The sequence below is a fragment of the Apaloderma vittatum genome, unplaced genomic scaffold, assembly GCF_000703405.1.
Source record: "Apaloderma vittatum isolate BGI_N311 unplaced genomic scaffold, ASM70340v1 scaffold7282, whole genome shotgun sequence".
Lineage (NCBI taxonomy): Eukaryota > Metazoa > Chordata > Aves > Trogoniformes > Trogonidae > Apaloderma > Apaloderma vittatum.
Window position 1 is genome coordinate 7,242 of NW_009701795.1, and position 13,327 is coordinate 20,568.

Below are 13,327 nucleotides of genomic sequence, written 5' to 3' on the forward strand. Positions count from 1 at the left end.
GAAAATGAAAATAAAAGAAGAACAACAACTATGACATTTCCAAGCAAATATATCCCTGTTTTATCTCATTTATAAGAGTTGTTAGCAGTTTGGAGATTTCCTACAGCTTTATTATACATACATATATTTATATATTTAGTCTCATTTGTGCAAAGTAAAACTGACGCAATCACGTATTTTTAACCTCCCTTGTATTACTAAACCAGGAAATTTAAATCTGTCGCTCGCCCTCTTTCAGAAACCCACTGGCCCTCCGAAGGCAAGGAGTCAGCTTTTGGTTTGTGTCAGACCAACACCGCTGACAAAAGCCAGGGCAGCTGTGGTGCCTCGCACGGATCGCATCGTCCGGCGGAAGATTTCAAAATCCAGCCGGAGCCTGAAGCAAAGCAGGTTCCCAGAGACGCGGCGGCAGCCGCCTGGTCCCAAGAGCCTGTCGCTGAAGAGCTCGGCGTCTTCTTCGGCGTCGGTTCCGTGCGGGACCGAGCCCCCCTCCTGCCAGCGGGTGTCAACGGGCAGGGGTGGCACGAGGCGTTGCAGCCCTCCGTGGATGAAGGACGCCCAAGGCCAGTGGCGCCTCGCTCACGGAGGAGAGCGCAAGCCTCCCGCACTTTTTTGCCTGGTCCCAAGAGCCTGTCGCTGAAGAGCTCGGCGTCTTCTTCGGCGTCGGTTCCGTGCGGGACCGAGCCCCCCTCCTGCCAGCGGGTGTCAACGGGCAGGGGTGGCACGAGGCGTTGCAGCCCTCCGTGGATGAAGGACGCCCAAGGCCAGTGGCGCCTCGCTCACGGAGGAGAGCGCAAGCCTCCCGCACTTTTTTAAGCAGGCTTGTGGTTATTTTTAAACCGACCGTACGATGGCGTGTTTCTATTTTCGTAGCCTGTAATATTACGTCACGGGAAACGACGGATATATTGTGAGTAGCATATGTAAGTAACATTTTCTAACCAAGTTGATGGTTGTAATATTAATATACGTAATTGTTTTAAAAAGTGGAAAGCGTGTAAAATCACAGACAAACCCCCTGCTCAAGTATATAGCTTGCTTGCAACTACCACTAATGCCGTCTGTATTTTTAAACAAGCTATAATACTGTGATGATGCTGTCAACTTACTTCTGTAGGCAAAAAATGTTCTATTTAAAAACGTCAAGATGAAGGATGTAAATGTTCTTAAAGCGCTATCAACTAAAACCATGAATTTTCACAGAATATTCTAAAGGACGCTGTTACATGCTACAGATATATTTTACAACGTATTTATGGACCATACACACCGGTCGATGTGAGAACAAACAGTACTATTTTATTACAAAACAAATTAATAAATAAGCAGTGAATATCCATGCCCAGAAGGTGGAAAATGTTTTCTTAAGCTACCCTGCTCAGTTCTAGAGGCAGTTTGACAGAGAAGAGGCCCAGGTACCTGACAGGAGGTACACACTGCCCCTCACCTCCCAGCCTCTCCCCACACCGACCATGCTGCCGTCACTGCAGGCGAGGAGCAGCACAACCAGCTGCGGAGGAAAAAGGAACCGTTGTTTAGCTGCCTAAAAACAACACAAAAGCAGCATCCGTAAGACTAATATATGCGTTTGCAAAATTAAAAAACATTTTTTAAACGCAGCGGCATTTAAAATACCAGCCCTGCTGCAGGCAGTAACAACTTGCACGTAACGCCTAGGTTAGCTCTTACTGCGTGAAGGCAATAAAAGTCATTCTCTGAAAATCATAGCGACTGGTAATAAAATTATCACGTGAAGAATGCCAGTATATTTCAAACTGCTTTAAAAATACGTAGCTGGAAGCACTCCAGGTATCGCTGTAGTACGTACGGGTGATGGGGAACGGCTGCACTGAAAACTACAGTGCAGGTTTTTACCGAAGAAGGTCTGGGCACGGTGTCAGCCAACAATTTTGCAGGGGAACACAATCCCTTCCAGCAGCAAAACCTTGTCCTCAGTGCCACCAGTTTACAGTTTTTTGTCAAGCTCCTAACATGAATAAATGGGCTCAGCTCCTCTTCTTAGAAGCTAATCAAACTGTCTATGGTAAAAATAATAAAAAAAAGGAACAACTGACTCTCGTCACACAACAAAACCGTGACTGGGGGGTGGATCTACAAAAAGGCAGTGGCCCCGGCGGGAAATGCGGCATTTCAGGTTTTAGTTTAGCTTCAGAGAAAAGATTCAAATTAACGTTAAGGACTACTGGAGCAGTGGGACCAGCTCCCCCCCAGCCCCAGGGGACGTTGCTCGAGCAGTGGTTGGGCGAGATGCCCTCCAGCGGCCTTGTCCAACCTCCGTCCCTGTGTGACTATAATTCCCAAGGAGCTGGAAGTCAGCCCTCACACACGTTTACCAGAACCAAGCAGGTTAATTGCTCTAAAACTTCATTCCCGTTCCAACACGTGCTGGCAGCCTACTGCAAATGAGAGGGAAGGTGATCCTAGAGGAGAAACAACCACAAAGTCCCACGGCCCAACAGATGCTTAGAAACAAGACCAAGGAATGACCAAGCCTGAAAGTCAGGTCATTTTTTTACATAGAGAAAGCTAGGGCAAATACAAGCGGAAATTACATTGCTGCAGTCCACAGGAAACCAACGATAATGACAATTTGAGGAATGTAATTTTGTCCACAGCGTCTGCTATAAAGTCATTAAACCAGTTATCAGCACACACATAACAAACCGATATACATACACAAAAAACATTCTGTATTTGTACAAAGTTCGGAGCAATAAACTCTACTACATCACAAATCAGTCAGAAGATTAAATAATGCGACTACGTGTAGCATGAAAGCTGGAAAGCAAAAGCTCCAAAGTGTTTTTAACAGGCAGATTGATTTGTTTCAGCGCTACAGCCGCCTACCACACGCATCACCCTTGATCCACCTCGCTCCTTTTATGCCCCAGCAAGCACAAACAAGGGAGCAGATGAATAAATATTTCTTGATCATAGTTTTAGAGCATTTCTTTGGATCAAAAGAAAAATCTACTGCTGAGGAAGGGGGGGAAGCTCCTGTGAGGGGGAAAGAGAAAGAGACATGATCCACTTCTTTTATTTTTTTTCTCCTACATTGTCCATGTCAGAATTTTTGGATCTTTAGTATCAAACGCTGCAGGATTATAAAATAAATTATTTAGAGACTCAGATCTTTCATTCTATTGTACATCCCTAATAGCTGCTACAAGAAAGCAGAAGACAAACACTCAGATCTCAGAGTCATTCTTGATAAAAAATAAAAAACCGAAAGAACTGTCGCAAGCAGCAGGAAAACACACGCAACAGGCACAAGCAAAATACGCTTTGATTTTTCAGAGGAGCTATCTGAACTGTCTTTGTACCATTAGGCAGGCAAACAAGAACTGTACAGCCACGGTGCTGGGCCAGTAGGAACACTATTTCAGAGACAAATACAGTGAGCTGCCTAACCCAACCAGCTCACAGTTCAATGGATCTGTATAAAGGCTTGCCCAGAGTTGCCCAGAAGGACGTCAGCATTTCTAGAAAGCACCCAGGTACCGAGAGCAAAAATATCAAAATGTCTTCTTTTACTTATAAAAATAATCAACCTATATTTAGAGTCCTAGAACCCATTTTCTAGGCCTTCTGAAGGGCTGAAAGCTGCATTCATCGTCAATAACAGCAAAATTACTTTTTCAAAGGATTCAATTCCTGATCACCGCTTGTGTACCTGACGGCCCTTAGGAGACTTCACAGGGAATAACGGGGGCCCCTGGCCTCGTGCTGGCAGAGTGCTGGAGACTGCAAAAGACTTGAGAGAAACAGGGAGCGCGGTCCAAAGCAGCTAAAGAACAGAGAGGCAGTATCTATAAAGAAACGGTTTCCAAGATTTGAAGGTAGGAGGCTTAAGGGATTTAAACATTTCTAAGGATTTTAGGGCATGGGAAGGAACAAGCAGCTGTTTATTCACTGCATAGGCAGCTGCGCGATCTGCAGCGACAATCCAAGAGTTAAAGCCAAGCTTAGAGAAGTATTTCCGACGGACAATTAGACCTGCTGTTCACACCAAAAAAGTGAACGATCTGCTGATGAAACACGAGGACGAGTCGCCTTGAAGAGCTCAGGACTGCCGCAGGTGTTCACGTAGGACTGGACCTACTCAGGATCAACTCCCAGTGAAACCAGTCAAGGTCGGTTTTTAAGCACCAGAAGACAGATACTGACGTAGGTGGGCCCAGCTGCCTCTACACGCCAGCATTTCTTCTCAGGTTTTCCACCGACTTGTGGGAAGTGAAAACAAGAGGATAACCAGCCCTCAAGCACTCTTATAAACAGTACAGAGATCACAAAAAAAAAACCCAACCAAATGCTGCTTGGGTATAAAAATACAGAACCAACTTCAATGACACATATTCTTACACCAAAACGTGAAAATAAAATGCAACAGTAAGACTTAATCCTATTTATTTGGATGTGTACTGAATGCCAATCTCTCCTCCAGATACACCCTCTGAAAGATGCTGACTTTGCCATCTTGAAAAAAATCACATAAAATCACAAAGTATATTCAAAAAAGGTCAAAAATACTACCTGGCATCTCATTTTAATTTTAATCTATGTTGGGTTTTCTCTTCCGAGGCACCTATCCTGTATGGGTTCCACGATTAATTTATTATCATTTCTTGTCCTGTTGGCATACACAGTCTTGCTGATTAATTTCTGTTATAGTCTCATTATTTCAGTTCTATAAATACCCTGTTTCATTTTACTCCTTTCTATACCTACTTCGCAACCTTCTTTTTCTCCTCCACCTGAGGCTCTCACTTCTAATTTAACATGAGACAGTGGGCAAAGATTGAGCTGAAATCCAGTAATTACACTTCCCTGCCCTGAAAAATTGAGTCATTTATTTTTCGCACGGATGGAAGCAGCTGCAAGCCACTCCAAAATCCCACAAGCAATCCCACAAAAAACAACCCTTATTACCTGTCCGATTAATAGCAACAGCCTGCGAGTGCTGGCTCCCATAATTCTAAAAATGTACAGACTTCAATTACGATATATTACAACTCTGCATTTAGGAAGAAGGCAGAGCGGAATCACGCCCCAGATGGCAGCATGCCGGGCACATCTAGTTCTACCTGCAAGAATATTAAAGCACCTCCCAATCCATCACTGACACAAGAGGTTATACCCACCACCGTGGGCCTTCAGCACACGACTGCCCACTGAAGACTCTCTCTTGAGTTACATTTACTACTTTCAGGCCTTACAGTTTCTGACCTTTCAGCCTCTGCCATAAGTTCCTGGGATCCTCTGAAGGTCCAGGCAAGCTTCTGAGTGCTTCTCCTATATGTGTGAGCCCATCCTGGAACAAAAAGGAAATGTGGAAATTACTTGGGTTTGTGTTCCTGCACAGTTCTACCATTGGAAGCTACATCCAGTCCCTCAAAAGCAGCCCACCAGAAAACAGACCGCGGAGAAATCCCGGAGAAGACCTTCAGCAGATCAGGCAAGCTCAGACAACCTCATCAGTACGTCGGTGCCAAGCACTTTACTAACGATGTGGAGCCAAATCCTATTTAGACTTGCACTGCACGCCAGTCGACCCGATCTTATGGCCGGAAATCAGGGGAAAATCCGGCTTAGGGATTCTTCAGTTACAGGATGCATAAAACATACCACAACTTTGTTCTAACAACATTTGCTTACTCTGGAGTAAATCTGTTCTTCCAGTTTCTCTTGGATTAAAGCACTTTCCATTGAAGTCTTCTTCCGTCTGAGAAAGGTAATCTCGGCCAGCTCTGCTGCCTTCTTCTGACAGTCAGGGCACACTGAACATTCGTGGATTTGAGCTTCCGTCACCTGAAAGATGAGACTTGGATGTAATAAGTGATGTCTATCCTAGCAAAACGGCCACTCCATTAAGAACAATCAATAAAAATACAGATATAGATACTGTCTAAAGACAAAAATTTGCTTTTGTAGGCAGTTGTAAATTATTTCATAATCTTTGTCATCATCTTGATGAGCTCGCCTGAACGTTTTCACACTAAATACGTTTGCTTTTCCCTAGATATTACCCCTTCCAGCACTGATAACTTAGTTTCATTTAAAATTATCTACTCGTATCTCAGAACTGTAGCACTGATCTGTAATAGACTGTTTCTTCTTGTAATAGGCAAAGTCTCCCTGATGCTTGAGGTCACATGAGCATTGCTGACTTCTTGCACAGAAACTCTAACAGTCAAGAAAAAAAAAAGAAATCACATGACTGCCAAGCAACACGTTGGTGAGCAGCCAAAACCAACCGTGAGGACACAGTTGTACTGGCCAAAAAAAAGATAATTAATTAGTATAAGTCATTTGACCCTGGGTGGATGAGCAGTGCAAATTATAATTTTGCCAAATGCAAATCTACACATATTTTACTAGTGTTAAAAATGTTTTGAGCACCACCAGCCGTTGGTTACTCTTGCTTAATGCTCCAGGAAGGCAGCCTGTGCATGCTGACCAGTCTTCTACACCAGCAAATACATTAACTCCTGAAGGCTCAGTTAAGTTAAATTCTCATGTTTTGCTCCACGTTCCAAACACCCGACAACCACGACTCAGCAACAGCCAGTGCTAATCAGCAGTAATTCCACCACAGGTACCTGCCAGTCTGTGGTGAGGCTGCAGAACAGCGGTGTTCCTGGGCTAACAGCACACACAGGGAAATTATGATTATCCTTACAAATTTTAAAGGGTTACAATTAGCTTGACAAATTCTAAGATGTAAATGAATGCTGAAACAGTTAGTTCAAATATCTGTAGGCAGCCCTGAGTCAAAATACAAAGAAAACTAGAATTTTATTTCTAAGACAAACAGTACCACTTATTAATTCCTATGTTTATCCACCTAGAACTCTTAGGCGTATTTAATAGCATTACGCAAATCCCAATATTTGTACATTTATGAAATATCAATCATTTTATCTGATTTCATTTACACAGATTCCACCTGGTTACATAAACACAAAGAGCTGCTACAAAAGCAGAGGAATCAATTCTAGAAAGTCATGTCTTGAGCCTCTCTGTCGTCTTCTTGGTGTCTTTTCCTCTGCATAAAAAATGTTGTTATGCAGAGGTAAAGACAGAAGCTGCCAGACATAGTAGTCAAAGTTACTTTTCTTAGAAGACGTATTATCGCACTGCAGGCCAAATAAAGAGGCAGTAAAAATTCTACAAAATTGGGACAGTGGGTTGGTTAACATTAATACACCAGAAGAATGCAGATCTAAACAAATAGGAAGCTTGAAATAACCATCATGCCAGCACTGATTTAAGTGTTTCTCCCTGCTCCCCGGCACAGGCTTTGCAGAGGAATACGTTACCACAATAAATACGCTATCGCAATAAATTAAAGCCAGCAAATGCGATAGAGATAAAACAAAGTAAACAACTAATTACACCCAAAGCTCTTTTTGGGTTGGTGTTTTTTTCAGAAATACTTTCCCAGATGCAGACATTCTGTATCAATTTCAAACACAGTATAGACATGAAGAATACTATAAATAACAGGCACAAACGTAACCATAAAACAGAGCTATTTTCTTCACTTGATCGAGGGCTTGCTGTGGACTGCAATAACCGCCCAGCCCAGCCTCGCTCAGTCACACAAGTCAGTATTTTATCACCAGACAATATGTTAAAATGATTTGATGATTTATGTGCAACAGTTCTGTGGCAGTGCTTACCAAAAAAAAAAAAAGTAAGAAAGATAAATCTTGAGATATCAAGCAAAAATCCCTTTCAAGAGGCCTGAGTGTGGCATCAGGAAGGTCTGCCTGATCTGATTCTTATATTACGGCTTTTATTCTTTTTTTTCTCCCCAGTGATTCTCCCAAAAGCACAGGCAAAAGTCTCAATTTTTTTTCTGCCCTGCAGTACCTGTTTCACAGCCTCCCTGATATTTTTCAGGCGCATTCTGCTCATTAGCCGATCAGGAACAACGCGGTTTAAGTCACTTGGCTCCGGACTCTTTGCTGTGACCCCAGGCTGCAGCTTTCTTGACTCGCCACCATTTGTCTGCCTCGAGCTCAGCTGCTGACGCATCCTGCTTATCTTCACCGTGCAAAAAGACCGGAGAGCGTCCAGCTCTCCATCCAACAATTCCATAATTTCTGTCAGGCATAAATCAACAAGACAAAAGCGTCAATTACTGTATTAGGGGAAGAGGAGAATTACTGGTCTTGTATCTGCGCGACCTTGTATTATCTAATTAAAAAAACCAAACCAAATGTCAAGCCTAGAGGCAATGACTGTAATAACAGCAGCGCAGAATTTAAATAAAAATCTGGATGATAACTGTAGGAACTTGCGCAATAAACGTCTCTATGAATAGTCTCCAAAGAGGGGAGGGGATAAGAAACAAAGAATTAGAATACTTAATGATACAGCACAAATATTAGCAAAGCAAGTACTTAAATACTATGACATTAAACAGAGTTTCAATGACTTCCTAGCACTGACTTGGCTTCCCCCTGTCTGAAAGTGCAGATTGCAAAATCAAAATGAATTAATATTTAAGAAGAGCTACTCATCTAGTAACTGTAAGGAACATTAGAAAAATTAGAGGCACTGTCTATTTGTAACTCAGAAAACACCTCAAATATATTCTACAAATGGCAGTGGGGGGTTTTGTTTTGTTTTGTTTTTCAGGAAATGCAATTATATTAGAAAATATTTTAGGGCTTCAATGACCATTTCCTAAATTCTTTATATTACCTTGTTTAAACAGTATCTTTCACCCCTCCATCTGCTCTTATCCTTCCCAGGGGCACGTAATAATAAATAAAAACTGAGAGATTATACTTCAAATGGGCAGGTAAGAATGGATTTACAACTTCATTCGGTGCTCAGTGGGAGATTTTCCACAGGCTTAACCACAGCCAATCAATACAGTATTTCATGATGCCCTGAGAGCCTTAAGAGACACCAATGGTTTCAGCTACTTGAACAGGGCAGCTCACCTCCCTACCTGTACCACACAGATTTCGCCTTTATGCAACTACTGAAGCCAAACTAAACACCTTAATGTGCGTAATTAAAGGAGAAACGAGAAGACAACACATGGTGGTAAGCGTTAGCAGAAGCCTTTTGAATCCCTCGCCATCCAGCTGGCGCTAACACAGCGCTCCCCGCTCAGGACCCCGCTCTCACACCCAAAAAGCCAGACGGCTGGTACTGACTGCAGAGGTACGGCAGTTCGTTTTAACACACAGTGCTCAGAAACAAATTGTACCGCCCATTTAGCTGGAAAGTATGATTACATAATTTAAACAGTTCCTCCATATTGCCCATCTCGCTCATTTTCAGTGATTAAACTCCCTTTTACTTTTTTCTAGACGGGCACCGCACGTTTCACGGTGCTTGTCTGACAACCGGTGGCATTCCGGTCCCGTGGGGTGCCCTGGCACAGCCACCACACAAATCCCCAAAACACTGAGCAGTAGGAATGTAAAACCCCACCTAAGTAAGTAGCACTGGATTTAATCTCAAGTACACAAGGTAGCGCTGAACTGTGGGCATACATCCGCTCATTTGCGCCTACAGACACTAGGCGAAACACTAGCAAAGAGAACATCAATTTTTAAACCTGACTTGAGTAATATTAATTCATGTTTAACAGTAAAGAAGCTCGGAAAAAAATAAAAATTATCAAGGACTATAATTTTAGTGAAACAAGAGCAAAAAAACGATGAGAAAAAGTCACCACACAGTTAAACTCTGAAAGTTAAGTCTTCTAACTTCACAGTGAATATTCACACTTTCAGATTTTCTTCGGGGCTCACCTGCCTTGCCGCTGAAAGCAGAGCGATGCCTACAGAAGGATCTATGCACCCGCTTTGATACTTGGCTTTATTTCTTGTGTCTTTCATGTATTCCCTCCTTTCCATCTTTGAGCTAGACATGCTCCAACGCTCCATCTCCATTTGCGGTGGCAGAGTTAAATGTCACTGCACGTCTGTCCACAGAGAATCCCTGCCAGCGCCAATTACTGTTCCAGAAGTACAATCCTGCTGCTGCTTGGCTGCCCCGAGCCCTGCATTCCCACATCCTCTTCGGTGGAGAGGAATAAGGCAGGAACAGGCGACAAGGAGAGCAAAACCAGACCCCAGAGCAGACATCAAGGCAGAGCCATGTGTCATACAGCGGTAAGGTCACAAAGCACAAGAATATTTAGAAAGAAAAGCACAACTGGACCAAGAGGCTGCTTTGATTAGAGGCACTCAGCGTGTCCCAGAAGAGATAAGCTAATTATCTCAGTGTCTACAGTCTGAAACCTGCTGAGTGGTTTATAACTAAGCGACCTACATAAGATTTTGCTTTCTGTATGAACCTACGTCTTTAAACCTGACATGTTAAATCTATGAGCAGAGGGAGAAAAATAGAGAAAATCATTATTGAGCTTCTTTTTCCTTTGATGTCTAACGTGGATTTAATAGGAAAATAGGCAGGTGTTTTGTTGTTACTATGCTCTTCTAATACTCTATTTCAAGAAGGAGAAGTGTAAAATGGTTAAAGGAAAGCTAATTGTGAAAAGCAGTGGCTCTTTACTCTTTGGAAAGATTTTAACTCTGCATCTCAAGATAACACTCTCTTAATCATCTAAATCACCTTTAGAAAAGACTATCTTAGAGGAGCTGGCCAGGAGAAGCCTCTCTGCTAGAGATGAAATGATTTACACGAACTGCCTTCACGCTTGACTAGACGGCAGTCTTGGAAAACCAGTCACAGAAAGACAAATCCTGAATACGAGCCAGGAACTCCCAGCACTGACTCACCACTACGGTGGTGATCTTGGGTCATGTTTCCCCAGGATATGCGGACAATTTGAGGATGCTTGCGTGCAAAGGCAATCACAGAATCATGGAATGGCTGAGGTTGGATGGGACCTTAGAGATCATCTAACCCAACCTCCCTTAACTCAACCAGGTTGCTCCAGGCTCATCCAACCTGGCCGTGAACATCTCCAGGGAGGGGCCATCCACAGCCTCTCCGGGCAATCTGTTCCAGAGTCTTGCCGCCCTTGGACGGAACAATTTCTTCCCAAGATCCAATCTAAACCCATTCTCCTTCAGTTTAAATCCATTTCCCCTTGTCCTGTCGCTGGACACTTGCAAAAAGTCCCTCTCCAGCCTCCCTGCAGGTTCCCTTCAGGCCCTGGAAGGCTTTTATAAGGTACCCCCGGAGTCTTCTCTTCTCCAGGCTGAACAACCCCAGCTCCTTCAAGGCCACACCGTACCGAGGCAGGAGCATCTCCCTGGTTAATCAGTCTTACAGGTGACAGACAAACCTTCCGAGTTTGCTCACTTTTCGTGTCCATACAGACCGAGTAAGATTCCCCTTCTGCTTCAGCTATTTTCTGCGCAACTACACCTTTCTTGCTCTTTTTTTTTTTAATTAAAAATAGCATCTCTCACGCACTTTTTAGAAAGACTTAAGCAGGACTTGCATCCTACTATCTGCATCACGGTTGCCTGCATAACCAGTGCATGCAAACAGGGTCCTTCCTTCCTTCCTCCCTTCCCCTGCCCTCCTCCAGGCACTACACCACCGGAGGGTTAAGCTGCTCCATTGCTCTCGCCAAAATTGGTGCCCTACTGCCTCCCTCAGCTTGCAAAAGGAACTAAAACACGTCAAACTAATTCAGTAATTAACACAACTGACTAATGGTGGGAAAACAACAACTTTCAAATTCCAGTTTATTCTGGAGGGGAAAAAAAAGTCTCATTCCTAGTACTGGCACAGCTGGAGAGAAAAAAGAAAAACTCAGCAGTCCAGAAAAACTTGGAGGATTACAGTTAAATTTTAAATGTGGATACATTTTTATAATGTATTTATCCAGGTCCTGTGATAATGCATCACTAGGACAATGTCACTATGTCAGGAGCACCAAAGCCACATGTTTTATTTCTGAGAAAGCCTAATAGAGAAATTTTGTACTTAATTACCTGACTAATTCAGCCAGGCTAATTACCTGGCTTTACCTCAGTAGTCTGTATATAAAATTTAAATTTAGTTAAAATTTTATGTACCATTTCAAAAGAAACAAGAATTATAGCCTCTACTAAAGGGACTGAACTCACCACCATGAGTTGCGATGACAGATTTGTCTTGCTTAACGCCAGCTTCTCTATTTTTCAGATCGATCCATTCTCCCACGACATCTACAGCTGCACAATCTGCAACTTCAGACTGCTCACCTACAATAAGAAAAAACCAGGTAGCTTTGAACATAAACCTCACAGGTTTTAGTCACACCTTTTCGCAGTGCAAGAAAGCCTTTGGCTATGTCGCAGGACAGGCTATAACGTGGCACGTGCCCCTGAACCAAATTCACGACTTCCTGCCCATGGCTGGAGTGGCAGTGCCACATTTCTAGGTCCAAAGGTCCTAAAAATTAGAGAATTGTTCTGATCTAACCTTTAAATATTTAATAAACACTAAATAATTCTGTTGTGCATTACACCACCACTGATTCAGGCTGGAGACTGGTTAACATCAGGTCTGCCAGAGAAGAACAAAGGGAAATGCAAACAGAGCCGGTGGTTCTCCAGCCCACAGGTGACCAAAGCTGCAGCTGCACAAGCAGCACCTGGATGGTTAATGAGCGAGAAGATGTATTTCAACATGTAAAATGACTGGCTAAAGTAGAAATGCTTCTTAATATCAGGTATGACTGCTGTGAGACAAATTTCATGGTGAAAAATAGCTATTTGTTACAATGCCAGCAGATAAATAACTTCGAAGCCATTAATAAATGGCAAATAAAACATGTTTATGGACAACTTCGAAGTCACATCTGCTATCATACAGCTCTTATTCCTCACAAGGCTGAGGGAACATCTACTTTTAAGACTGGCAGAAAGCGGGCTTAGTGCCTCAGTAAGGGGTGTCTGAAAAAGAGAAGCCACAGCCCTGCTGGATTCACTTTGCCAAGAATCACTTTGTCCTACACACCTGGTGACAAAACCTTCCCTCATGAGACAAGGTCACTGAGCATGGGAGGCCGGTTCAGAGAAAGCCCGAGGGAACATCCACCCAGGAGGCAAAAATGGGATTTTAGGACACCACATTCATGAAAAAAACCCTGTACTTCCACCAAGTAACAGGCAGTTAAGAAATTCTTCTCCATGCACTTTCTAAAGCCCAAAGACAACAGAGATAGGGTGTTGGTTTGTGATTTGTTGGTGTTTCTTTTTAAAAAAAAACTTCACAATCCTGTATTTCTAGGCTGAAAACAGGATATTTTTTCCAAAACTTTAACGTTAACTGAAGGAATTCCCTTTCAGAAAACCCTAACGCCACACCAGAC

The 13,327-nt window shown here is 43.1% G+C and overlaps 1 protein-coding gene across 1 annotated transcript; it reads right to left on the reverse strand.

Annotated features, from left to right (window-relative positions):
- Positions 1–5,233: 5,233 nt before the first annotated feature.
- Positions 5,234–12,215, reverse strand: LOC104269664 (chromosome unknown open reading frame, human C8orf48; the record flags this gene model as incomplete). The annotated part of the gene is given in 5 exon segments (XM_009879280.1): positions 5,234–5,332; positions 5,677–5,829; positions 7,897–8,154; positions 8,157–8,167; positions 12,099–12,215. Coding segments are annotated over 5 exon segments (638 nt in total), but the record flags the coding sequence as incomplete, so codon positions are not given.
- Between the last annotated feature and the right edge of the window lie 1,112 nt (positions 12,216–13,327).